The 27,993-nt window shown below is 36.4% G+C and overlaps 1 protein-coding gene across 1 annotated transcript; it reads left to right on the plus strand.

The window, feature by feature from the left end:
- The first annotated feature begins 4,758 nt into the window (after window positions 1–4,758).
- arhgef38 (Rho guanine nucleotide exchange factor 38) lies at window positions 4,759–27,942 on the plus strand. The gene is made up of 14 exons (XM_015392209.1): window positions 4,759–5,048; window positions 13,189–13,373; window positions 14,955–15,072; window positions 15,172–15,319; window positions 15,419–15,436; window positions 15,530–15,729; window positions 15,815–15,951; window positions 16,040–16,144; window positions 17,488–17,607; window positions 20,112–20,474; window positions 20,562–20,699; window positions 22,812–23,013; window positions 25,106–25,383; window positions 25,670–27,942. The coding sequence occupies exons 1-14, from the start codon at window positions 4,844–4,846 to the stop codon at window positions 25,850–25,852; spliced, it is 2,400 nt and encodes a 799-aa protein (XP_015247695.1). The 5' UTR covers window positions 4,759–4,843; the 3' UTR covers window positions 25,853–27,942.
- Window positions 27,943–27,993: the final 51 nt, after the last annotated feature.

Genomic DNA, 27,993 nt, shown 5'->3' on the forward strand with positions numbered 1-27,993 from the left:
TCCTTATACTTCCCAAAAAATCAAAGCGTAAATGTTAAAACAAGCATTAAGACAAGCTGCAAGTAGCATTAACTAAATGCTCCTTGATGTTTGGAACACATTTGCCTATCCATAACATGATCTGAACTCTGTTAATAATGTTCAGTGCTTTAGCTGATTTTTATTTTCTGTTTCACATTTAGAGGACATTATATATGTTCACAAATATCGGAACATTCAAAATATTAACATTGAAACTGATCTTCATTCATCCTGCCTTGCCCAAAGGTTCTGTGGAGGTTAAATCATTAAGGAACCCTTCAAAAGACAAAGTTTCCTTTTTAAATTCTATGCAGCTAAATTTGCATTTAGGTGACCACTGAAGCCTCACCTCCATAAGACCTTTTTTGATTCTCAGCTTGACAAACAGCTTAAATTTTTCCTTCTGTGCTGATTTTAAACTCATTTTTTCTGACACAAATCTGCATTATAAATAATTTACATATCCAGCTTTTAAAAGCAATGCTTTGTTTTACTGCCATCTAGCTGTCACCTTTGCTACATTTACCATCCCAGAAGTAGAGTGTCTTTAAAAGCTCTAGTCTTGTTGAAAAATATATGGTTAAGGCATAATATTTAACTTTACATTCTGTCTTACATATTTTCTTATTTTTACTGAATGTCAGGTTTAGTCTTGATGGTTTTGTCATCTTCTGGATTTTCTTTAGGTTTTAAATGTCATACTGGTCATCTGCACCAAGGATATTATTTTTCTGTTTCTTATTTTAGTAAAAATATGTGAGTAAAAACAGATTTCACTGTCTTGCCCTGTTCCCTTAAAATCCGTCAATCTATAATTCCTGCCAATCAGCCTAGATTGCAGCTGTGTCCGTGTTATTTCCCCTTATACTGTTTTGATTTTATTGTCTTTCTATATGGCTGCATTTAGTTCTCTAGTAGTTTAATCATCTTGGCCTCTACCAACAGATAATATATATAATGGTGTATAATATGCTAGTAATCTTATTACTTACATCACTTTGAGTTTAATAAAGCCAATGGTGTAACAATGTGTTGAATTAAAGTTATTATTTTCATTTGCTCAAATATGTCATCAAAAATATTAAAGTAACTTAAAAACATGATGACCGCAGCCAAAGATGCAATGATATTTAAAAGAGAAAGAGAACGTTGATCATGTGACCTGTATGTGTTGGCTTAGTGTGAACAAACTCAACAAAATACATATTTATATCATTGGATTTACTGCATCTAAAATATCCTAATTATTATGTTTTGTTAGTTGTTAACTTGTTGCTTCCTGTTCTACATCTACACTTTGAAATCAACTGAAACAAAAACAGGCACAGAAAATGTAAAATCCAACATTAAGTCTTTGGTTGGGTCACAATCTAGATGAAGGATTTTATTAAGATGTGTAAATCTTTGCATATTCATCCACATCAAAGTATCCAATATCTAACTGAGCAACAATTTATGATCCCATAGGAACTTCAACAAAGATTCTGCTCCTGCCTTAATCGCCACCAAACCTACCCTTTTGTTCTTTGTTTCTTTTTGAGTGTTAATCTCCACAATACATCATGATCAAAGTCCACACATATATATACCTTGAACAAACACCCAACCCACTCACCTTGATGTGCCTCCTTTATAGTTGGTCTCTCTTCAAACAAATGACGAACACAGCTGCCAAATGTACCTCCCATAAAAGCTGTTGCATTAATATCTTCAGATGTATTTTAAAATGTCACCAATAGAGCTTTGACATATACCTGTGGATGAAGGTCATACACAGTCTACACTGGGCCAAAAGCTTAATAAGTCTGAAATATTTTTTCTTTAAACTATATGGTCAACTAAAGAGGAAACACAGTTTTTGTTTCCTGCAGTTGAATCACATGGTTTTTACAGTTTAACCAAGTTCAAGGAATATGCCACGTCTTCCAGCAAGTACAGCCAAATGCACTAAACAACAAGATGCTCTCCTAGCTCCCTCAGCACAAAGCAATTATTCTCTGCAAACAGATTATGCTGTATCCTCTCCTGCACGCTTCTTTACAGCGTCTGCATGGTTTATCTATACTAGTCCTTCCTGGAAACACAATACTACTCATGTTTCTTACTATTGTATTTGATTTGTCTGTGCTTTCCAAAGGTACAGAGGAGACATAAATCTTAACAGTTCATTCATTATCTCTGCCAATGCTGAGTCACCCAAAATCAAAACTTAAGTGGATTAGCCAAATTGGGCAGTGTTGATAATAACTCAGTCAGTTTCGCCAATCTTTCATAAACATTATTGCATATCTGTCCTTCTTGTGTCAGCAGTGCATGAAGATAGGCTGCCTGTGGTCAATGCTGCTTTACCTTCACTTTACAACATGCCAGATACTGTAGAATTTAGTTTGATCTCTAAATTAACTCAAGATTTTTTATTTTTTTTTGCATTTGAGTCTGTTAAATTTAGAATATGAGACATTCGTGTTTCAAAGAAATAGACACTAATTCAAAGTAACTATAATCTTGGGTGTTAACCAATATGATGATAAAATTTGGAAGAACAGAACCAGGGTAAATACAACAAGCTGCTTTTAAATTAATGCTTAATTATGAAAAAAAAAATGTCCTATGTGGTAAAATAATTGCTACCTACCCTAATAAGGCTTTATTCTATTAGTGCTCCAAAACTTCTCTTTTTGGGGGTGGGGGTGTGTGTTTAGGGGTGGGGGACTTGCATAGTTTCCTTTTTGTTACATCTCTGCAGGGCTGGATCAACCCTCAATAGATTCCTAAGGTGAATTTTATTTTTGGGGCCGTCTATTTCTGCCAGTAATATTGATTATTGCCATCACCAGTGCCAAAGTCAAAGTATGATTATTATTCTCCCTAAAATAAGATTCTCTTTGGGCATATATCAGATTTATAACACATCTACTACAACCCCATTACAGCTCCTAAAGGACTGTTTACGCTACCCTATTTGTATAAATAATTTACTGCTACTAAAAGTCACAAAATAAACTAGTATGCATATTATTTATAGTAAAAGTTTCATGTGGTTTAGGCATTTTGGTTCCAACTTGAACAGGATTATACAAATTTAACCTTTCTCATTGGTAAATCATAATTCTTTTTCTAACTGCATTGTGACTCAGGTTATTATTTGGAGGTAATGAAATTTGTTCGGTTTTATTTAACATTAACTGTGGTAAAAAAGCAAAGCAAATGTTAGGTAGGGCGTGTGGTTTTTTCACAGCACAGCAAAATAGGTTTGGTTGTTACTAGGGAGAAATCAACAGCAATGCTCTTTGGAGGGTGGGAATAAGGCATCACCAAGTGACAGGAAGTAATCTTTACCATCATTTGAGTCTTTAATGAGCTAAGTTCCAAACGGATAACTCAATAAGATTGCAAGATCGGCAGACATCTTGTATTTGGATGGCTTCCTAATTCAGCATACATTCAGGCCCTGGAAAGTTAAAGCAGAAAGATGCTAATATGTTGATGTTTAGGTAAAAAGGCAATAGGGATGCCACCTTAGATTTAATCATTGCTCACCGTTCAAGAAAGATATTCAACCAGAGTAGATTTATTAACAAACGGTAGAAAGGTGAAGTTCCTTCAAGAGTCATTCTCATATTCATTTTGTCAAGAGATAAGTGGGGATAAGTGTTTTAAAGTCTTTTTTCAGATTAAAGAAAAGTGTGCATTCCATTTACCTCAGAGTGTAACAGAACATTTTAGTGCACTTTATGCTTACCACTACTGGCAAAACATGTGGAAATCCTGATTATTTTTTTTATATTCCAGCAGGACTGCCTACACTGGCAAAAGTACCAATACCCAATATAGTCACCATGGTAACAGTGTACACAATATATTAGTAGCTGACCCAACCTGAACCTCATAGGGAACATGTGGAGTATTGTCAGAAAGAAGATAATAAAACAGATGAGCTAAAAGCCACTATCAAGGCAATCTGGACATCCATTACATTGCAGCAGAGCTACAGACTGACCACCTGCATGCTATGCTGCATTGATGCAGTAGCTCATGGGAACCCCACAGCAATTTATGAGGGCATGTAGAAAGTATGTAGTAAATGGTAATAATTTTTAACAGTGTATCATTTCTGTAAAAAAAATCCTTTTACGGTATATTATATTTAGATAATCTAAGAAACTAAATGTATTCATGTGATTCCTACAGGTTTTTAACTGGTTTTGAAGCTTAATTCATCAAGTTTAACAGGGAAAATTTTATATTAAAACATATCACTTTTCATATACTAAATCCTTGTTTCACAGTTTGAATGAAAATATTTGAGAAATAAACTTTGGAATGATGTTTGAACTTAGAGAGATGCTGTTTACAGTTAAAAGCAGAAAATGCTCTCCATTGTTGTTTAAATATGAAGCAGAATTTCATAATGTTTTATAGACAGGTCATTTGCATGACTACCTTATTTAACTTCCTTATCAGTAGTTAGCTCCTTGTCAATAAGTGAGAGGTATTTATTTCGGTTCATTTTATTTTAGTGTAGGAGTGAGGAGATTACTGCTACAGTTTTTTTTTTTTCAAACCTTTTAAGTAAAGACAAAGTACATGATGTCCTTTTGGTGGGTAGATGCGATGGTCTAAAGGGAGGAAAGCCTAGCACAGTAAGGGCAGAGGTGTGGCCCTCATAGCAGGTAGGTGGGGAGGGAGGAGCTGTGCTACCTGTGTAGAGCAGACAGGCAGGACACTGAGAACAGTACACCTGTTGCACTTCCCAGGCAGGCTCTCTATTTAGCTGTTATCCTTTACCTACCTGAGGAAAGAGCAACCTGACAGGCTCACCATGGATCCCAGGGAGGCCGGAGGGGGTGAGAAGGACAAGGAAAGGGTGCAAAAGAGAAGAAACCGGCCTGTGTTCCTGCGGTACCTGGAGAGAAGGAAGACGGACACTATAGTGGCTGATGACACAGCCAAAGGTGATATCAACCTGGGGACACTGGTGAGGAGGAGTCAGTCTGACAAGACGGAGTACAACGCTAAACTTAAAGGTACAGCTGCTAATAATGTTCCCAGGTGACAAAACTATAGCAACTAAAGTGTCTCAGTGCAAACTTATAGCTGAAGAGATCATTTATACACAAAGAACAGGCTGTAAATGCAGCATCCATGGCTTAAGGTGGTTGAATTTCAGCACTGAAGGAGCCAATAAGAGTGCTCCACTCTGTACTGGGCACCTGTTGTGTTACTATGCTGAGAAAGATACTCCCTCAGGGATGAAGCCACATATGCAAACTGTGCCCCATTCCCGGGCACAGAGGAGTGGCTTTCCAAGTGTTCCGGACTGGCACACAAACAACACATTAGATTAGGACACTGGAAAAAAGAACATTTTGTTATTAATATAGTTTTAAACCATTAGGAGAGACATTCCCCAAGTGTTTTTTCTGCAAAATATAAAGAATACGATAAGGTTTCAAGGGAATTAAAGTTTAAAAAGTGAAAAAAAGACTTGTTTGATTATATATATGATAATGATAATGGCATTACAACTGGTGAGAGGGGTCATTCATGGTGACATATATTTACACCTTAGCAAAAGAAAAAAAGGGAAAAGAAAAACTTGCTCCACCTGTCCTAGAGTGCAGTCAGCCGCTGAGAATGCTGCACTTCAGGCAAAATAACATCAGCTGTCAGCAAGGCTACAATCACACTGAATGAGCGCAGTGTGATTCTATGTGGGCTTTCCTGCCGCACTTGTTCGTCCGTTTCCTCTTCTGTGAACAATGCACACCACTAGACATTATATTCACTCACCATGTGTTTGAAAAAGGAAGAAAAAACTCTCCCTTCCTGAACAGATCATTTACACACACATTATGTCCCACAGGATATTTTCTATTAATTGCTATGAAATGACCCAGACCCTAAACCCTGTTAACACTTAACCTTAAGTCTAACTTTAATTCACACCTTAGTCCTAAATCATTCCCAACCCAAGAAAAGAACCCTTCCTTATGGGGAACAGGCCTTACAACAGATAACCCCCCCTAACACGAATATGCTGGCCTTATCAGCAGCAACTCTGTTTACCTGAAATAGACCCAACTTTCCTCTCCTTTTGCACCATTATCTGGCCTGCTTAATAGTTGGCAAGGTTGTCAAAAAAACACAGAGATGTTTTCAGTAACCATTAACCCGCCCTGTCAGATCCAGCTGATGTGCAGTATTACATATTGACAGGGGTATTACCAATGCAAATATTGACAGAACGATGACCTCACTAAAAGAGGAAACATGTGAGCTGCTGCTCTTAAAGTCCTCTCTCATCTGCCTGTCAAACAGGTTTGTCACCAGCAGCCATGGAGACATTACATCAGCGAGTCTAATCAGATACCGTCTCTGATATGAGCGATAGGACTCACCACTCAGGGTGGCATTACATGTTGGGGTGGCATGAATGTACAGAAAGGGAGGAACTATTAAATAGAAGTTGCATTCCAAACAGAAAAGCACATTTTCTCATAGTTATTTGTGTTTAACGTGTATTTATCTAAAAATAAGTGCTTAGGTATTCTGTCCAAAATCAGTTAATGTCTGATTTGTAAAATCCACCCCTACATTACAGGGCTGTTCCTCCATCTCTAAATATTTTGAATATCATTTCAACATTTGAAGTAAAAAACTCTGACACACCTATAGATATAAAGCTTTATTTAATTTTGTTCATTTATACCTTTATGTGATCTTTTAGCTTTATTCTGCATGTCTTTCTGGTTCGCTTGGGTAGAAGCATGGTATGTTAATGAGGCCTATATCCTTAGCATCTCTTTAAAATGCCATGATATTCAAATAAAGTAGATCTTAATAGATCAATAGAGTTTCAAGAAAAAAACTGTGTTATTAAAGTGCTGGACTGATTTTAGTCGTTCATAATGTAAATAAAGGAGTATTTCTAATTAATTAATTTGATGTATGTTTTTACAATAAATAAATTAAAGATTAGTAGAATCAGTGTTTAAATAAAAGCCTCAAAATATTTTTTCGACTGCAAAAGTATATGAGACTCAAAATGTGACCCCTTTTTATCTATTAACCCTCCTCCGTCCACCTTTTGCCTGACTCGCCACCAAGATCACAAAATTAAGCAGGAGCGGGAGATGCCACTTTATTTACACCCCATCAAAAATTTAAAATGGCCCTCAAAACTGCAAGGAGAGTGCAGAAAAAAATCAGAGAAAAAAAAGCATTTTAAAAGTGGAAGCAGCTAAAAGTCCCAACTTAGAATAACTGATTTGTGCAACAAGGGCGACTGAAGCAATACAAGGAAGTAGAAATACAGGAGGATGCAGATGAGGAGGTTATCATCTAGTGTTAGTGAAACATTGCTTTGCCAAAATGAGCTTTATAATAGGCAGAAGTATTATTACAATTAAATGTTATATCTACTTAAGTAACATTTTGAAAGAAAACAAAACGCCATTTATCAATATCATTTCTGGATTAAAAACCCAAGAAGGTTTATATATAGACGTTTACATTAAAAAGATATTGCCAAAAGTGTTGCTAGTCTTAGTTAAATATTTTTAGGCAACTTGACTCACCAATATTTAAACCAAAAATTCTACAGAGAGACAAAACTACATTTAGTTTTAAATTGAGACATTTGAATTCAATACAAGATTGGTTGCTTTGACAGTATTTTCTATCTGCTGAGCAATTTGTAGATCCAGTGAATATACAGTAGTTATTAAACATTACCTACTTTCAGCATTGGAAACATGAGTTGAATCAAAGAAAAACTATTAAAAAATAATTCTACATGAATGTGTTATATTTATATTATTATACTTTTTTATCTCATTAATTTGGATGAAATTATTAGTTTCTCTGTACTTAGGCAGCCTTTTTTAAAATTGTTTTTTTAAATTGTGAATAATTTCTGTGGCTTTTTATTGTAATAGAAAAAGATTTTGCAGTGAGGAAGCACTGCTAATCATGAAATCAATCAAGGGGGGAAAAAATGCAGAAGCCAATTTTTGGCAGTGACAGTGACCTATTTTTGGTCACTGTTCAGCTCTGTGTTATATATAGCAACAAAAAAAAGCCCATATATATATATATATATATATATATACGGTCAGGGGACTGATTTAAACGTTTAATACAATTAAGTCTGGATGAGGACCCAGTTTTTTCAGCTAAAAACAACTTTCATAATCTTACTGGTAAATAGATGAGCCTTTATCCTTTAAAAATACAACTTTAAAGTGTAACTCACTGAATGTGTAATAATCCCTTTTTTTAAGTCAGTTTTAGCATTTTTTGTTTTCTTATTTTATTACTACCATTCAAAATCATAGGTTTCCTTTTGGTTTGTGGCAAAGACCAACATATCATTTTTCCTGCCAGTGCAACACAATACTCAGTGTTTTTTGTGTTCTTTCCGGACCATTCCATTGGATCCCTTTCTCCGAACCGTACAGTGAAAACCTCTGTCTACACTTTCATGGGAACTTCTATGCTGGAAACCGCACCAAACAGAGAAATACTCTTTTTAAAGGATGAATTTATAATGTCAGCAAAATCAATGAGTGTTTAACTTCTGTAGCATAAAAGTGAAGTTTAAATGGTCCCTTTTTTAACTGTTGTAAAACTGAACAGCCATATTTTACTTCCTTTCTCACAGATGCAGGTTTCCAGTTATGGGATCTTTTTCACAGACTGACACATGATACTTCTCAGGACTGTTGTAGAACTAGTTACTCAGTATGAGTTTGAGACCCAGATAGTTTAATCCAATCCAAGTCCAGTCAAAGAAATGTATATTTGCCCAATGTGTATAAAGTATTACAAGAGTATATATAGAATATATGAGAGTAGTATATACACTTTTTTTTATTTTAAAAAAAAAAAATATATATATATATATATAATATACACTTTTTTTTATTTTAAATAAATCTATGTAATGACAAAAAGTATGGGCAGAAACCTGTGCTATCAGTAACTAAATTTACAAAAGTTAACCCTGACTGAATATGTATTAATCTGTATGTGAAATAAAATTCGATTAATTTACATTTTAAATTGTATCTGAAAGTATATGCATTAATTGGACCATGAATTTGTTTAAATTGAGTTTAATTGTTTGAAATTGAATTCATTTGCTTTAAAAATATATTTTGTTTTGTCTATTTTTACTGTCAGCACTATAATTTAAATTGAGTTAAAAATTCTATTTTTTTGTATCACCTATCAGCAGCCTGTGTGTCCTACATTAGCTTACAAATCACAGAAGAGACTCAAATCAGCTTTCCTTTTCATAAAGCCATGATTTTCATCTAAACCAGCAAACTGGGTAGAAGATCAAATGTTTTGTTAAAACTAGTCATCCTCTGTTTTAGTAGCAATATAAATCCAGCATTTATCTAAACTAAAATGAATCAGCTATTCTGTGCAAACTGCAAATGACAGAGGAATTCAATTATTTCTGATTGACACCAGACAGAAAAAAAGGCTGAGAGTAATTCAGAACAATGGAAGTAACACCAGCCACTGGCATATGGAGGACCAACTCTGCCATATTTAAAAATAAATACAAAAAAAGCTTAAGTTGCCCCCAAAAATACAACAAACAAATAAATGTCAGTAGAAATTTAATTATACAGTGAGACATAAATGTATGAATCTCTTTTAATTAGCTTCTTTATTTATTCGCCTTTGTAATAATTACCTTATTTATTTATTGTCCATTATAATCTTCAACTTTATTTAGTTATTAGTAATTTTTTAAGTATTTATTTATGTGCATGTTATAATATTTTTGTCTGGTTTATTCTTCCTTTGTATTTTTTTATCCAGTTTATTTCTTCAACACTATTTATTTCTGCCTGTTGTTTTTAAATTTCTGTATGCAATTCATTATGCAAATGAGGAGGGGTGTGTCCTAGAGGGTCAAATTCTGCCCAGCGGCCCATCTTCTTAACTCACGGAGCTCAGAGTATTAAGTTAAAAGTTCTCTTATCTGTTGCTGTTATTAAATAAAAGTAAGTCTTAAAAAAATTTGAAGCAAGAACATTATACTTTTAAGCGTCACTATATGGCCCATTTACCGATTATATGAGTAATTAAAAAATTTTTTTTTGTTCCAAAGTTGAGAGGAATGCGGCAACCAGCGGAGCAACAAGGCTAACGGCAGCCATGTCTAATTCTAGCCTGTCTGCAGCAGCCCTCTCTCTTTATAGCCAGGTGTGAAGGCCCGCCGGCTATGATGGCGATTTTTTTGTTTTTTTTGGCCAAATGTTCATTTGATTTGTATTAATCTGACTGTGTTAATTACTTTTCCCCCACTAAATGAAAAAATTATTGAGGAGAAAAGCAGCTTCAGACCAGCCGAGCGTGTGGTAATGTCATCAGTACGCTTCTGTTCCAATTGACCCAGATTTATGCTGCGTGCTCCTGTTCTCCCCGAGTCCACACTTTCTTACTCGCGTTCTTATGAATTGAAAAAGGCCACTGACTTCAGACTCTCCTCTCCTCCTGTAGATTTGACCGATTCAGTAAAATGCTAACCAACCAATGGGCAGAAGTTGAACCTCTAAGACACACCCTTACTCATTTGCATAATTAGGCAGAAATGCATAAAGAAATACAAAGGAAGAATAAAAAATATTATCACATGCACGTAAATAAATACTTCAAAAAATCAGTAATAAATAAAGTTGAAGATTATAACGGACAATAAATAAATAAGGTAATTATTCCGAAGATGAATAAATAAAGAAGCTACTTAAAAGAGATATATACATTTATGTCTCACTGTATGATTTATTTCTATCCACATTTATTTGTTTATTTTTGTGGCCAATTAATTGTATGCTTATTTATTCATTGAGCATTTATTTATTTATGTATTTATTTTTAAATATGGCAAAGTTGGTCCTCCATACTGGCATACCAAGTAAACCAAAAGAAAACTGCAGCTTATGGGATTGCAACATCCAAAAAAATGTGTTGTTAAGGTATAAAAAAAAGTAAACCTTGGATGTAGCACTGGCCTATTTACTCAGAAATGTGACCTACAAGAGAACCTAACAATCAGATATAACAATACAAAAATAAACAGATGTAAAAAAAAAAATCAGAAGCCGGGATTAACAAAAGCACATCTCAACTGTGGTGCCTTCTGGATCAAACCAAAACCTAATGTTTGTGACTGCAATGAGCAAAGGTGTGTTTGGAGAACATCCATCCAACTGATAAGGGCAATGGTGGATCGTTTACAATGTTAGGAGTGTGTTGCAGGGAATATATCTCTCAGAAGAAGGACTCCTTAAAATATCTGCTTTTAGAAATAAAAAAAACTCTGCCGGATTTAAAAGGAAAAACAGTTACGGTACAAGAGTATCGGCTTCGTCAAGAAAATTCGCAACCTCAAAATCAACGGTGGATGCTTCAGCAGGTACAAGCTTAAAGTTTAGTTCTGATCCTTGCAAACAGTCTTCAAAAAATCACAGAACAAAAGAACTGCAGACTTCCTAAATAGTAAAAAAAAAAAAACACTTTTGTTAGAGCCAAACTGCTACTATCAGTTATACTAATTTTTGTATTAAGCTGTACATGTACCCCAAAAATATTAACATCTGTATCCAGGTTTTGTTTTCACTTTTATTAAACATTAAGTTATTCATAGTTTTCCTGTAATGTTCCTACTTTATATGTTCTTGCTTAGTTAACGCTTAAAGCTTCTCTGTCTTTCAATTTTAATCTCATCAAGTAAATAAAAATTAATAAAGGCTTATTCTTTTTTTTTATTACAAGACAAGCATTCAAATATGGTGTGAAATAGCAGCACTTACATTTCGTGATATATGTCAAACTTTGGATGTGTAATGTCAGAGAGTTAACATGGCGCAGTATAATGTAGTGTTAGATCAGATCTTTGTTTCTGCCATGCTTGCATTCATTACCTGGTGCTGCCTACTGGGTGCAACCTCATTATCCATCCTACTTTACACCAGCAGCCGGTCAAATAGGTCACTTGTGTCACATACTTTTCACTTTAAATAAGTGGAAATTACAACACTTTAGATAATTAATTCAAATATTGATCGTTCTACACATCTGAACACTTTTTTGCGGAGTATGTACTAGTGTTACCTCATACAGTAGTAAGGCAGCCACACATGCATTATGAAAAGTGAATTATAACTGAAATCCATTATCAAATGTTACCAGCTGGTTGATATATGCAGAATAATGTTTTTTTAAAGCGTATTGGATTCTTCCAAAACTTAAAGAAGTTATTGGTAAAACTTTTTGCCGCTATGTGCTGTTAAAGACAAAAAGGGGTAATGTTGTGCACTCATGAGGGTTTGTGTGCTTGCACATTCAGGTTCACTTGGTGGGTTTTATTACTTTTTGAGGATTGTTATTTCAAACAATTTGAGAGGTGTGAGCAGATGGGATGTCTGAGATGTGCCAGGCAGCATTGCATCAGCAGGCTGATTAGTTTCGTAATCTGACACGATCCCTGCAGCCTGCTGTTTCCCTGCCTTTGCTGCTCTTCCCCTCTGAAGGAGGAAGCATCGATTTAGCAGTGAGGAAGCATCACTCTTCCTTAAGCAGATGTCCCTGCCTACCATGCAAAGTACAGAACAGCCTCAGACTGTGTAGGCGTTTCCTAACAAGAAATGTGAAATGAGTTTGACTGGTAGGTTTGAGTGAGACTCTGGTTTCCATTTGAAAAGAATTAAATCACAGTGAATGTTTTCACTCATGTGTCCAAATACTGGTTAAAATTCACAGGGTAATTAGAAGTTTTTGATTAAAGTAAAAGCGTTCTTGAAATTTAGAATTTAACAAAGGTACAAAATGGCAGTTTTGAATACACTTCTGGTTCTCCTCAGCATATATCTCACATATTGATCTCACATTGGAGAAATTTACCTCTGCATTCAACCCATCCCCTTGCTGCCATCGAGGGACCCTGGGAGCAATCGGAGGTTAAGGGTCTTGCTCAGAAAACCAGAGTGGCAGTCTGTGGGAGTGGGGCTCAAACTCACAAGCTCAGGATTCCAAGCTCTATGCCCTAACCACTAGGCCATCACTCCCCATCATGTGTTTCATCCTGAGCTGATGTCATCTGAAATATAGTTGTGAAAACAATTTTTTTTTTTCCCCCTGCAGAGAAACTGATGCCACATAACCTGTCAGCTCTCCCCTCTCCGGTGCTGGACATTGAAGAGCTTAGGTCAAGGAAGATGAGCCGCAGGGAGAAAGTGATAAAGGAACTTGTGCAAACTGAAAAGGACTATCTCACTGACTTGGAGCTTTGCATCAGAGAAGTTGTCCAGCCTCTACGACTGTTACAGGTGAAATGAATGAAAATTTAATTTATATCTGATTTTAACGACAGTGATTATACCAAATAGTTTGTTAGCAAGTTCTTTTAACAAAAAAAGAATATACATATATGCCCATTACATTATACTGGATGCCCCCCTTTAAAATGTTTGTTATAAACAATGTTTAATATTTACCATGTGTAACATTTCTCAACCGTACACCTTGGCCAGTGAAATAATATGCAGGTTTAGAATGATTGAAGGGATTTTACCAGAACCTTTTCTAATGGCTTCTGGGAAAGTTCTGTCATTTTTCCCCAGGAATCTTCCAATTAAAGACACAACACATGTTTAGTTCCCGCTATCATGTATACTGTTCTTTACACCACACTAATTTAATAATAATAATAAGAGTATTGTACAGATCAGGCTCTTTAATCTAATTCAACATGGGCTAACAGGATTAAAGCTCCTCTGACGTTCTTAAAACACTAGCAGGAAATGTTATGGTAACATCTGAGGGACAAAAAGAACTACATCACTATAAAATCAGGTTTTGCTCATGTAATGTTTTCATGTGTGGCAGTTAGTAAGGCTGACATTAACCTGTTTATTCACATTTTTTCATACAATTTGCTGGTTATTCTGCTCATTGTTTGTTAAAACACAGTTACACCTGATTTATTATATCAGGAAAATATATGCACATCATTTGAAACATAGATCTGAAAGCTGTACCCATGACAATATCAGTGTTTCCCAACCTTTTTGACTTGTGTACCCCTTTGGGCCTTTTGTTTTACGATGAGTACCCCTCTCAGTCAAATGTATTAATGATTGTCCAAAAGCGGAACATACATTTACTGTAATAAAGACAATTTTAATTAATCTTTTAATTGGAGCATTTAATTTGTATAATTTTATATTTATATTTAAATATATTCCCTGGAAGTTAGTAAGGAATCAAAATAAATACAAAATAAAATCACATTATAAACCTGTATTTATAAAACTGGAGCTCCTCCGATTAACTCCTTTATAATCACATTTAAACTTGGTTAATTGAGAACAAAAATTACAGCCAGACTGACTTAATTAGTTTTACTTTGTCTTTATCAAAACACCTGAGCTGCTTTGATGAGCTGCGATACCTTATTGTGAGAAACAGCTGATCCTAGGCTGTTCTCTACATCCAGTCTGTTCCTCTGCTTGGTTTGGAGGTTTGTAAAAGCTGAAGGTGAACTCAAACATAAAAGCTGACTTTTTGGTTAATAAAAGCTTGTTTATTTTTTTTAATTGGGTCCCCAGAACCCAAAATAGGTCCAAGCCCTTTTTGATTTTACTACCCAAGAAATAAAATATATTCATATATCCCTTGCAATGCACTAGAGGTATGCATACCCATAGTGGGAAACACTAGAGTAGATCATTGGTAGCTAAAATTTCAAAAGGGAGTTGAATGTCTCTGCATGCTGCTGGCATATAATCAATGTTTGCAAATTCCCTACTTTAGTACCATTTGTAAGTATGAGTCATTTTAAAATTTGACCTTTATGCAGAATACTGCAGCTCTGAATAATTTCAGTAAATTCCCATATTGTTTGTCAGGTTGTGGATGTAGACAGACTCTTCACCAACATGGAAACGGTGTGTGAGGTGTCTGCAGCTCTTCTGCACAGACTACACGGGGCCATGTCTGACCCGGATCCAGAAGCAGTGGTCATAGGTGCCGTTATTATGGTCTATTATGGTTCCTTTTTTCATTTATTGTTAACTGTCGATGTAGTGGTAAAAGGAAAGTCTTTTTTTTCCCTCTTTGCTTTAGGTGAAGTGTTTATCCAGGCAAAGGGAGCATTAGAGGATGTGTATAAGATTTACTGTTACCACCATGATGATGCCAATGTGTCACTGAAAGCCTACGAGAAGGAGGAACAAATAAAGCAACATTTTACTACATGTATCTTAGCGCTGAAGTAAGGTTTTTTTTGTATTCAACAAATGATTTACACGGTAAAATAAAAAAATGAAATAAAATCAAACTTTAATCTGTAATCTTTCTATTTTTATTGCAGAAAAATCTATGACCAAGAGTAAGTTTTGTATTTCAGAAGCGATTTCTAACCATCTTCTCTCTTCTGTCATTTGATGACCATTGTTCCATAAACACCTCTATGTTTCCACAGAGGAAAACCCAATTTGCTGGACATGGGCTCATTGCTGATCAAACCAGTCCAGAGGATCATGAAGTACCCATTGCTTCTGGGAGAACTTTGGCAAGCCACTCCTGAAGACCACATCGACTACCTGCCTCTGCAGGAGGCGCTCACCGCCACCAAGATCATAAATGTTAACATCAACGAGTTCCGGAGGCGCAAAGACATAGGTGGGATTTTACTCACAACTGATTCATTATTTGCTTCCATTTCCTGTCTGTATCAAACACATTTTATTTTCCTTTCATACATCAGTTATGAAATACAAGAGGTTAGAAAATGATGAAGGCACGCTGAGGGGAAAACTAAACAAGATAAACATTCACTCCCTCCGTAAGAAAGGGGACAGGTTTGCCGGTTACCTCAAGATTCTTACTGGAGTGGAGCCACAGGTAACGAATCAATGACTTAATGAGAGATGATCAGGGTTAAGGGCTGAAGAAAGCAGAATATTTATTCACCTGGGACTTGTGTTTGCAGGTGAGAGATGAAGTGTTTGATAAGGAGGAGAAACTTTTCAGGAGTCTGGAGAAAGCTGTGAGGCAACTGGCCAAGAATGTGAACTGCTATGTGCAATATACTCAGGTGAGCACTGATCTGTGGAGAGTCCTTATTGAATGTGCTAGCCATAGTTATCTACACCCCATTAATGTTTTTCTAAAAGCCTTAAACTACTAAATAACTCTGCAGCAGCATCTTACACTTGAAAATAAAATAAAATAAAGTTTCTTTATGCTATAGGAGAGAAATCCAATATTATGATGTTGCATTTTTTAAGCTTTAAGAATTTCTACTTCAACCTCAATTATTTTTTTCTTTTGCTGGGATAAGAATATATGGCTAAACAAAATCTAATTGGTTTATTCACTACATTGAATGAGGTCCATTGTTTATATTGCTCCCACATAAAGTCAGGGAAGTGCAAAGATTGCAAAAGAAAACCTCCAAAGAGCCACTTTTTATTTTAGATAGGAGTTACATCTTGGGGATGAATAGGTCTACATAGCAATGATTTCATGCTGTATGAATGCCAGCTGGACGGTTATGAGCAAGGCCAGCATGCTTTTTTGTACCATCACAAATAAACCAACATGTTATAGTCTTCTGGCATTTTAACCTAATGAGAAACAAACCCCAGATAGTGTTTATTAGCACTCCTGCTGGGTTTGGAGTAAAACTAAAAACCACTCATTACTCTTTTTCAGTGATGCATTGAGCCTGTTTTACGATAAAAGACCCTGGAAAGCCTGGTAGATTGCATCAGGCATTAAAATACCTTAACTTTATTTACGTACAGTAAATAAATTTGGTCAACCAGAAAATTGAAGATTGGTTATTTTGTGTGTGTTCTGTAATTACAAAACTACTCAGATGTAGTTGACCAGTCACATAAACCAACGTGTTCCTCTGTCAGAGCTAAAGATACCAGAGCAGAGTTTAACTACCAAAGATGCATCATTCTTTTCACTAAAGCCCAGAGGGTTTTAGGAGCAAATTCCAGCTGAAGTTACAAATGTGAGTTAAAGCAAGTGCAGCTCCTAAACTATAAATTGGAAATACAATTGTTTTCATTTGTATGGCAGAAAGGCATTGATGAATATTTTTCAGGTGGAACCACTATTGTAAATGTCACCAAGTCTGATGTATAGGTGATTAAACAGAGAAAAAGTATTTAGCCTGGACATTTTATTTCCAAAATAAACACTGAAAAACCCCATAAAACCCCATTTGAAACTCTGGATAAACCCTCAGACTTATAGATCCAAATCTTGACTAGAACTCAGGCATAGAAAGAAAGAAGAAAAAAGGTCCCTTCTAAAATATCTTCTATACAGTAAATGCTAGCCTTGATATTGACATATTTCTGTGGTCATGACATGATTTAAATATCCAATCAATGCCCTGACAGCATCTGCACATCTCTGCAGGAAATGGTGTCTGTAGCTGCCCAGAATATGAAGGACATGGAAAACATCATCAAGGATCCGAGCAAAGCAGACACGAATGGCTTGTCACACAAGAATGGCAACGACCCTTATAAGCACTTTGTAAGTACGCCGTTTGTTGCCGTTTGCAAATGTGTGCTTTGTGGTTCCACTTTTATTCCCAAACTTCCCATTTGTGACCAGATCATGGCTTATAGTTCTCTTTTAGCTTTCTATCCTCTTTGCATCATACAGTTTACTCTCCCTGGCCCCAAATAGTTTGTCCGTCTCAATACTGTCCCTTAAAATGAGTCTACTTCTTTATTAAACAGTTGATCAAGCAGTCGGCAAAACGTTAACACTAACTAAATCTAAAAAAAAGAAAAGCAACAGAATTATTAATTTGTGTGTTGGTATGTTTTATTATTGTTTTGTCCGCATACCAATCATATTATTTCAGATCTCTTTGTCCTGAGAACATTTTAGACATATTTCTGTATGTTCATATTGTGCTTTGGAAGCACAGCATAAAACAATCTATCACAATCATACAGTTTCATGGTTTTTACATTGTGGAAAAGCTCCTTAAACAGAGCAGAAGGAGACTCAATGTTTATACTGTATATACAGCTGAAGTCAGAAGTTTACTGTATATACACTCATTGTTGGCACGAATATCACACCAACTGAGCTTTTATTGTTTTATTTGAACCGTTCATTTTTCCAGAGGGGAATGGTTATACAACACACCTGCAAGGATTTTATGAAAAAACATAACATCTGGAATTTGTTGTTGTCATTAAGCCTCCACTCTTCCTGGCAAAAATGTCCTTCCTTGAACCGTTCCTAAAATGGCTTCAATACTGTTTATAATTATGAACAATTTATTGAATATACTTATTTAAAGGGAACATAGAGGCCATTTTTACTACTAGTACTAATTATTATCCAACCCAAATTATGCAATGCCATGGTACCTGGCGGCCCCACAGCCTGATTCTGCCACACTATTATGCTTGACACAGGATTGTTAAAATCAAAGGTCAAACACAGACACCTCCAAACAAATCTTCTTGTTTTTTTCTACTGGACAGTTAAATCTTTCTCTTCTGACCATTATTGTTTCTGATATTGTATATAGTCTGTCTGTGCACAGCTGCTAGCTCAGGTTGAAAATGCCAATTTTTAGAGCAAGTGCTTCTTTCCACCTCAGAAGCGTCTCATTTCACTGGATGATAATTTTGCTTCACTTTAGACAGTGACTTCTAAACCATTTTCCTTTTAAGTTTTAGACTTTTGCTAGGTAGAAACACGTTTGAAAAGCTTGAATATTTGCCTGTAACAGTTTGAACTGCTGATGTAGGTGTTGGAACACCCAGAGCTGTGTAGAAATTGTAGTGAAATCCTTTTTCAAAGTGTTTTAAACACAAACCTCCTTTTTTTACTTTTCTCTTTGACTTTGTCAGTGTTTGGAAAATTGTTCAATCTAACAAGATTGAATTTTTTTTTTTTGTCTAATGAAGATCAAATGTCAGGAGCATCAGATCCTGACGTCTAACTTGAAATTTATAGACATTTGGGTTTTAAATATAAAAGACACTCTAGAAAGGTCTTAATTATTATTGAAATTAGGAGGATACCTATTATTATGTCAGGCTCAGAACAAAAGGACCCAGTCTTCGAGGCGGAGACATAGTTAGGTTTAACAAAATGTTTATTTAAGATGGAACTGCAGTGAACTGTGTCTGTGTCTAAGGCAGAAACCTCTGCAGGGAGAGAACACAGGTTCGTGACCACGTCTATCTGGCGGAGGATGATAATAAATGTGAGTCAGTAAGTCTGAGCCCAGAGGATGAGGTTGGTTACATCCAGTCAGCTGCCAACTTGACGCAGTGGGTGCCGCCCAGAGAGTCCCTGTCGCTGATGTCACGGAGGTTGGAGAACAGACAGGAGATCAGAAAAAAACGGACAATGTTAGGCAGGATAATCCAGAGAGCAAAGCCAAAGCCGGTGTCGAGGACGTGGTTGGGAGTCAGATCCAGGAGTTCAGAAGTCCAAAGAGGAACCGAAGGGGAATCCAGGACAGTTTCAGGAATCAGCTCCAAGTTCGGTACAAAGGCAGAAATCCAGCAGCAGTCCAAGGCAAACAGATCAGAACAGATCCGGATCAGGCAATCAAAAACACTCGGGTACACTAGAGAACTCTCACCATGGGTTTGAATAATCTGACACTGATGACTGGTGTGGAGGCTGGTTAAATAGAGGCTGAAGCAGGTGGAACAGATAAAAGGTAATGAGTAACTGGGCAGAGCTAGGAAGGTGAATGAAATGAGTAATCAGGGCAGTCATCAGCGTCAAGATCATGACACATTATGCACCTCGAAGACCCTCGCATTAAAAAGAAAGACTGAAGTAACTTCAAATGTTTTGTACACAGTTTATCTTTCAAATCAGTGCAGCTGGTGTGATTTCTCTTTGCTTTAGAAAAGAAAAGCTTATATAAACCATTACATAATGTAAAATGAATTGAGCTTTATGATGAATATGATTTAACAAAAAAACAAACAAGTCAAGAAAATGTTCCCACTGATGTTACACTTTCTTTCCTAATTTCCCTCCCCCTTTAGAAAGGCCAACTGGAGCGATTGGTCCTGGCCCCCCTGACCTCCCTGCAGGGTATGTTCACAGCACCTCAGAAGCTCATCCAGAAGCGTTATGACAAACTGCTGGATTACTGCTGCCGCCTGGAACGCTCCTCCTCTGTTTCGTCCTCTTCCTCATCGTCCACCTCTTCGCCAGCATCAGATCCCCCTCCTGGTCCCGCCAAGAGGGACTATGAAGCCATCAATGCCTTACTAGTGGAGGAGCTGCAGAGGTTCAACATGGCAGCTTATATCATCTTGACAAACTGTGTGGTGTGTCTGGCAGCCCTGCTCAGAGGCCTGATGGGTAACACGTTGGTTGGGGCTCCGGCTGTTCACCAGCTTCCTGTGAGAATAGCACACATCACACATATTATCTTATACAGTTTCAATCATTGAAAATTTATCCAAGCTTCTTTTTTCTGTTTTCTCCAGCCTCCACTGTCAAACATCACTGAAGTGCAGAACAGCATCATGGACGAACTGAACAATCTGATGTTTGTAAAGGACAATGCACAGAAGTTAATGGAGAGAAAAGTTAGCTTTGAGAGGCAACGAGACAAGAAAACAGTGGTAAGACCGTAGAAATAACCATATATTATTTTAAATATGTCATTTGTCTGTGCTGCCGATGAGCAGCTGGCCAATCAATTTAAGGTAGACACGTGTAATAGCTCCATTCTGTTACCTTGTACTACACTACTCTAAGAGCATTTCTCTTCTGACACATGAGCAGGTTTAGGTGAGCATATTAAAAAGTCATTGAGGGAAAATTTCATATTAGCTTTAGTGGGGTTTATTTCTAAATTATACACACCAGCTTGAATAAATACACACACATGGGCTGAAACTTGTGCCGCTTCCTTCAGAAAGTTGGATCTGGGCGGATGTCTGACCTTTCATCTTATCAAAACTGACAGTTTATCTAATGTAATAGTCTCTTCAAGAAGCTGGCTTTGATACAAAGTCAATGCATTTAGGTCAGAGTTGTGGTTTAGACTTTGGGCAGGCGTGTTTTATCAACTCCAAACCTGTTTGATCCGTGTTGTTTGACCTCTGTTGGGGCATCAAACTGGGTTCAAAGAAAAAAAAAGATCAAGCTCTTCCTTTAAGGCTATGTCAAAGAATTTGGAGTTAGCCTTTTGTCTTATTTTGTATAGAATCACTGAACTGGCAGCATGATGCCACCACCACCACCATGTCTAGCAGTTGAAGACTTTTAGACATTTTGCTTTATTGGGAACCCTCTTAAGTCCATGTTGAAGTAACACTTATATCAATGTGGGAATTGACAGGGATGTTCTGGCAGTTTTCAGGGTAGAGTAGAGTTTACGGTGTAATGTATGATGTGGAAAACAGGTCAGATGCCTGATGTCATAATGAACTGGGATTAGCACGGTTCATAAATCGAACTCTTTAAAAACGTGTTGGATCTTCAGCAGAGTTGAGCCTCTCCAATAAGAAAGTAGACCCCAAATATACCTGAAAACATTATTTTATTAGATAATTCAGGCTAATATTACGATTTTAAAAGCCCTTGACCTCAACCTTTGCCAAAAACATGGTGTGTTCTTAAAAGTCAGCTCTGTACATGGAAACCAGAACTTTATGATGAATTAACTACAGCCTCATGTAGAAAACATCATAGTGCATTTAGACATGTTTATCTAGTTCTTAGTGGTTTGTGGTCTAAACATTTAACTCTTCCAAACCTGAAAAAAGAGCTTAGACCTCTTAATTATTTAATCTATGTCAGGTATTAACTATCTGAAACACTCATTAAAACCGCCTAGACCTTTTTAAAGATAATATAATACAAACACATCTGGATTCGAACACTATGTGCCAGATATGACACATGATAATCAATACAGTCGAGATATTGGAGTTATACCATATTTTTTTCAAAATCTGTAATACTAGTTATCACATTATTCTTAGGAGCTTAACACTTTAAAAAAATTAAGTGAGATGTTCCCTCATGATAAGTAGAAAAAAAAGCATCAAATAATTGACTCAGTAGCTCAGTGGCTCACATCTGATAGCATCTGATAGGAGTCAATTCATTTTCTTAAATTTGGCTGAAAATATATAAGCTTTTTTGTAAAAGTACTTTTAGATATAAGTTTTTTTTTATGTTTTGCCACATTAGAAACACAGACATTGATGACTTTAGAATAAATATGGTGCAAGACTTCTACAAAGTCTCCAATGCAATTATATTTTAGCTTCTATTATTTTGATACCTCTTTATATAATCCAGTATAGCAAACTGTATATAGAGGTCACCTAATTGATAAAGGAGTTTAGAGAGTCGAAATGAGGTTTAAACTTTAACACAAGAGTGTGTGTTCAAAACTTCCACAAACAGATAAACATATCCTCCAAATAAGTCTTAGAATCTGAGGATCAGGAAGACATGTTGAAAAAAGAAAATGATTTTACTTGAATGAAACATAACCCAGGAAGAAAAAATGAACAGCAAATTAATATTCATACATAATCCGCCCAAATCAATTATAGATAATTGATTTGGGGTCGGCCATAAGCGTATGAAAAGTTCAAACAGCTTCCCCCGGTTTAATTCTCCCTCATTCCCTGATTACTGAAAACACTGTGACGTATAACCATGCTACAAATACCCACCACAAATATTTACACCAGCACCTCTGTACTGTCTTCCAGATGATGGAGGTGCAGCATCAAACGGAGGAACAGCGTGCCTGGCTTCTGGCAGAGTACCCGGCCAACCGCCTCTACCAGCTGAAGAGGAAGTGTAATGGCTGCCAGGAACAGGACCTGAGCCTGCTTGAGGGAGAGCTGGTGGCCCTGCTGGAGGATACAGACCCTTTAGGAAGCAGCAGCCGTTGGTTGGTCCACACCGGAGGCAAGTGTCTGCATACCAGGGAGAGGATTCTTGCTACAGAGACAACTCTATTAAAAAAAGAAAACAAAACAAAAAAACAGGTTGTGGTTTGTAAAGGTCTGGAATTTTTCTAGATGACAGAGGCTCTTTACTTTCTGACAAGTCAGCACACTAGAATAAGTCCCAGGAGCTGCTGCGGTGTCATGGTTCCTGGTGCCTCTAGAGCTGGTTACCTCACAACACAGCCAACTGCATAGCTTGTCTCCTCTTTCTGTCTCGCAGAATCAGCTGAGATCCAAGCAACTGGTTGGAACAAACTAAACAGCAGACTGCGTATACTTAAAGCATTTCCCTCTGGGAATCACATGAGGCCTTATGGACTCCACCCTTATGCTCCTGTTCCCGTCTCTGCTGAACATATATTTATATAGCCATATGTATAGAAGAACATATCTTTATTACCCAGAAAAATTTACAATCTATCCAGGTTGGTGTTTTTCCTGTGGGAAAGGCTGCATTCATGGGAAGTTGTTGTTCTTTCTGTTAATACCAGCACTGACTCATATTTACACAAAGTACAAATGAGAATCGGACTGCAAGCAACACCTCTACTGTATGCAAGCTGCCAACAGCCTTTATGTCACACACAGGGCCTTGCTGAACTCTTCATTTCCATTTTTCCCAGTTCCTCACCCTATAACCCCTGGTTTCAACATATTTGATTGACATTTTATGCTAAAGGCCAACGCAGCATTGTGCTTAGCTGTGAATTAGGGTAGGAAAATGATTAAAGGTTTTTTAAACAATTTTCCTGTGGCTTCTAGAAACACCCTTTAGTTTTAGCGGTAACACTTTGCACTAACCATCATTTATGAAAACATTCAAAGACAATTTATTAATGATTAACCATTTATTAATGTTTGATAATCATTTACCTAAAAATTTATAAAAAGTATATCAATTATTTTGCTGTGCTGTGCCAGCTTAGCCCTACACCTAACATCAGTGGGCTTAATACCTAAATAAGTGATATATTTGACCTTTTATAAATGGTTTGGATGCAGTTTATAAATGAATCAAACATTAATCAACTATCTGTTAATCGTTAATAAATGGTCTCTTTTCATCTATAAATTATGGTTATAATGGTTAGAGGAGCAGATTTTCACTTGGATTTAGATTTGAACTTTGATTGGTCTACTTTATTATAGGAATTTGCTTTTGTCTAAACCAACCCAACTGTAGCGCTGGCTGTGCCGCCTGTTGCAGGTTTTCTTCTGTGATACACTTCATGCAGCTTGTTCCTTTTTCCCAGTAAGAAGAAACTAGAGCGACGAACCCAATGCTGGGCAAAGCAAATTTTTCCCTCTTAGCTGTCTCCTCTATGATTTCTTATGGTTTTCTTCTTACCATTGCTCTGTAACACACCTGATTCCTGCAATGCACAACTCATTGTTCTGAGCTGTGGATATTTGCAACTCCTACAGAGATATTGTTGCCTTCATGGCTGCCTTTATGAATAATGTCCTCCAAGGCAGTTTGGATAGACGTCTTTAAGATAGATATTTTTTTATATTGAGATGAATTTATCAGCGTTACATGAGATCTTCAAAATTTGGAAGGTTGTTTTATAACCTAACCGTGCTTTAAAGTTTCATAAAGACCAGTGTTTCTTGGTCTTTGTGAAGCAACTTTTAATTATTTATATTGGTCTTCACATTTGTTATGCTGGGATTAAATTAAATGTAGATGGACTTTGTTTTATTAATAAAGGAACATTAAGAGGTAATTGTTTGAGTTGGATGATATTTAGGGTTATTTGAGTAAGGGAAGACAAATACAACTATAGATAACATTTTTCAGATTTTGTGCTGTACATAAAAATGCAATAAATACAGACACGTTTATGTTTATAACATAACATGCAGAGAAAAGTTGTAGTGGTATGAAACTTAAGAGGTGGCTGGAATAAGATTGTTTACAATCCCAGTAATGGCCAATTAATTATAAGTGTATTTGTAGTTCATAGTTCATTAAAACATGTATAAACAGAGAAAAAACTAGTCAAAAAGAAATGACAGAAATTTAAATCCTTTTTCTCCACCTCAATCAGGGGACCAGGGCTATGTCTACTCGACCTTCCTGAAGCAATACAACCCTCTGAGGGACTCCCAGCGGGCAAACCAGAAGGCCAAAGAGCAGCAGCAGCCCCTTGTCATTGCAGATGAAGACTTTGACGACCTCAGCCTGTTTGTGTCACCCAGCAGCAGCAGCAGCCTGCGCAGCATCAGCCTGAACACCATGGACAGCAACTCCACCCTCTCAGGTCTGCAGGGAGAGCTGGAGAACACTGAGGAACTGGAGGAGTCGGTGGATGATGACACCCAACAGGTGTGTGTCGTATCCAGGACGCATCTATTGTTATTTTTAATTCATAGCATGAATGTAAATGTTAGGATACCATAATTTTTAAATAATAATATTTAAACATCAACTTAGAAAACCAAGTAAAAGTTATTGGTTAGTCTGTGCTGAAAACTAATAAACAGTGCCACCTTCTGATTTGAAACTAGAATACACTGCCTTATTCCTGTTCAAAGTGAATGAGGAAACTGTGTCCTAAAAGCAGAGATGTTGTTTGCATTAAATAATGTCTAAACTACGTTTCTCTCCACAGTATTATGCCGTGTATGCATTTCAAGCCCGATGTGAACAGGAGCTTTCCCTGCAGGAGTACCAGCACGTCCGCATACTCCAGTTTTGTGACGTGGGAGGAAACAAACAGTGGTGGTTGGCTGAGTCCAATGGGCAGAAGGGTTATGTCCCTGCTAACTACCTTGGAAGGATGTCCTATGCATGAATCTAGAAGGCCTTGTTTCAAATACAGTTTTATAAGAAAAACTAACAGGAAAAAAAAAACATATACCCCTTATTTCTTACTAAAAGCTGATTAATATAGTTAGGATTTCATTTGAAACTTCTGCAGTAACATTGATCTGGAAAATTATGAATATTCATCTATTTTGAGTTTAATATCGAGGCCTTTTGTGAAATATGGTCTTCAAGAAGAAATTTGTTGCTCTAATGCATCAGATTTTAATGAATACATAATTTTTTATGTATTTAAGAAGAGGCCTAATTAGTGAGCCATCGTTTGGCAGTAATGGTTTCTTTATTTCAGCAAGTTGGCTCAGGCACCCCTATAATTTTAGATGTTCGTCATAATCTGTAGCCAGGACATGAAACTTTCATTATTTTCAAAAATAATTTCCTACTCTAAATTGCTTATGCACAAAGGTCTCGTATGCGCCAGTCTATCTTATCAAAGACACCTGTCTGTTTTTGTTGTTTTTTTTTTAATGTTGGATATGATTCTTTTAAACACGATGGCCTGTATAATTATTGGCAGTGCAGGTAAAGATGCGTTTAAAAGAGCTAAAATAAAAGGCTGATGGATGGACCACAGACGGATGGGTGTCAATAGTTGCTCTACTAAGTAGGGGTGCACCGATTGTTCAGCCGGCTGATTGATTGGTGTCGATGTCCTTAATTTTCCGAGATCTGCTATCAGACGATACTTAGATGTGAAGCCAATCTTATCCACCGCTGTAGAAGTCTGAAAATTACCAAATGTTTTTGCTGTAGACCTTGATCTATATTTGAAAGCAGACGTTTTTATTTTTTTCACGGTACTGATGAATGTTTTTCAATAAGATAAGATTAAAATATTGAAGGTACATTAATGTCTGATTACAAAAGTGAAAATCGGAATGAATATGTCGGGCTTTGTAAAGATCAGGAATGATCGGCCAGAAACCTGCCATCTGTGCACACCTAATACTGAGCCAAGTTTTGCAGATTGTTTTTGTTCATCAGCCTCCTCAATGTGAATTGATGAAATGAGGTACTCATCTCTTCTTTTTCCTCGCTCTTCCAGTTATTTTATCATTGATCTGACTGTAGATATGGGCAGGTTAAGGCAGCTAGCTATATTAATATACATTTACAGATCATGATACATTTGTCTAATTTTCATAGGGTGTTCACTTTCATTCTGAAGAGAGGATAAGACAAACTCCAGTGTCAGATCATTATTATAGCAGAGGAAACAGCCACTTGAAGGTTAAGAATTAAAATATAAAACCTCCTGGTCTAGTTAATAATCTCCAGGAATTTCTAGAGACGCCATTGAGAGCAGGGCTATTTTTCAAAAAGGATTTGTTCCCTACAGAATGAACTCAAACTGAAAGGTTTTAATTTTCAGATTCATATCAAACTGCTGCAAAAACAATACACTTGTTTGGATTGTTTATTTTTTAAGTACTGGTATACATTTTCTACTGGTGTAGAAAGCACTACAGGTTTACGTTTTCAGTTTAACGGGAGTGCTTTTATTTAAATAAAACATGATTCCCCACGATGTGTTGCTATCTAAAATCCTTCAGTCATATTGTTTATGTTTGGTACAATACATCCACACTATTACAGCAGCATAAATGAAAATCACTCATTCCTCTCAAATACAGTGTAAACTTTATCATAGTGGGTTTTTTAATGTTTTGTAAGAAGAAAAAGCTCTATAAACATAAATATGTTGACGTTCTGCTTTGTGAATGCTTAAACTGCACCTTTGTAATGTAGACATGTTTTTGCCGCCTTGTTTAACTGCTCTTTGATATGAATGTAGCGCATGAACTCACCGTTGGTATTTATCCTGTCATTTGGGTTGGGATATGAGGTGAGATGGGTAATCGGATGGAACTGCAGTGCACTTTGCTGAGCACTTTTTGTACCTCAGTGTTGTTTATATTGATGAAGTGACATAATCATGAAGTAAATTTAATATGTCAACTGATTTAGAAGTGATTTATATAAATGAAGTAGAATATGAAGAATATTTTTATGATCTATCCTAGATGTTTTATGACTTGTATCGTTATTTTTTCTGAATATATGGATTCATATTTAATAAATAAAAATAAATTTCAGACTTCCAGACTC

Source organism: Cyprinodon variegatus, unplaced genomic scaffold, assembly GCF_000732505.1.
Source record: "Cyprinodon variegatus isolate N-32 unplaced genomic scaffold, C_variegatus-1.0 Scaffold579, whole genome shotgun sequence".
NCBI lineage: Eukaryota > Metazoa > Chordata > Actinopteri > Cyprinodontiformes > Cyprinodontidae > Cyprinodon > Cyprinodon variegatus.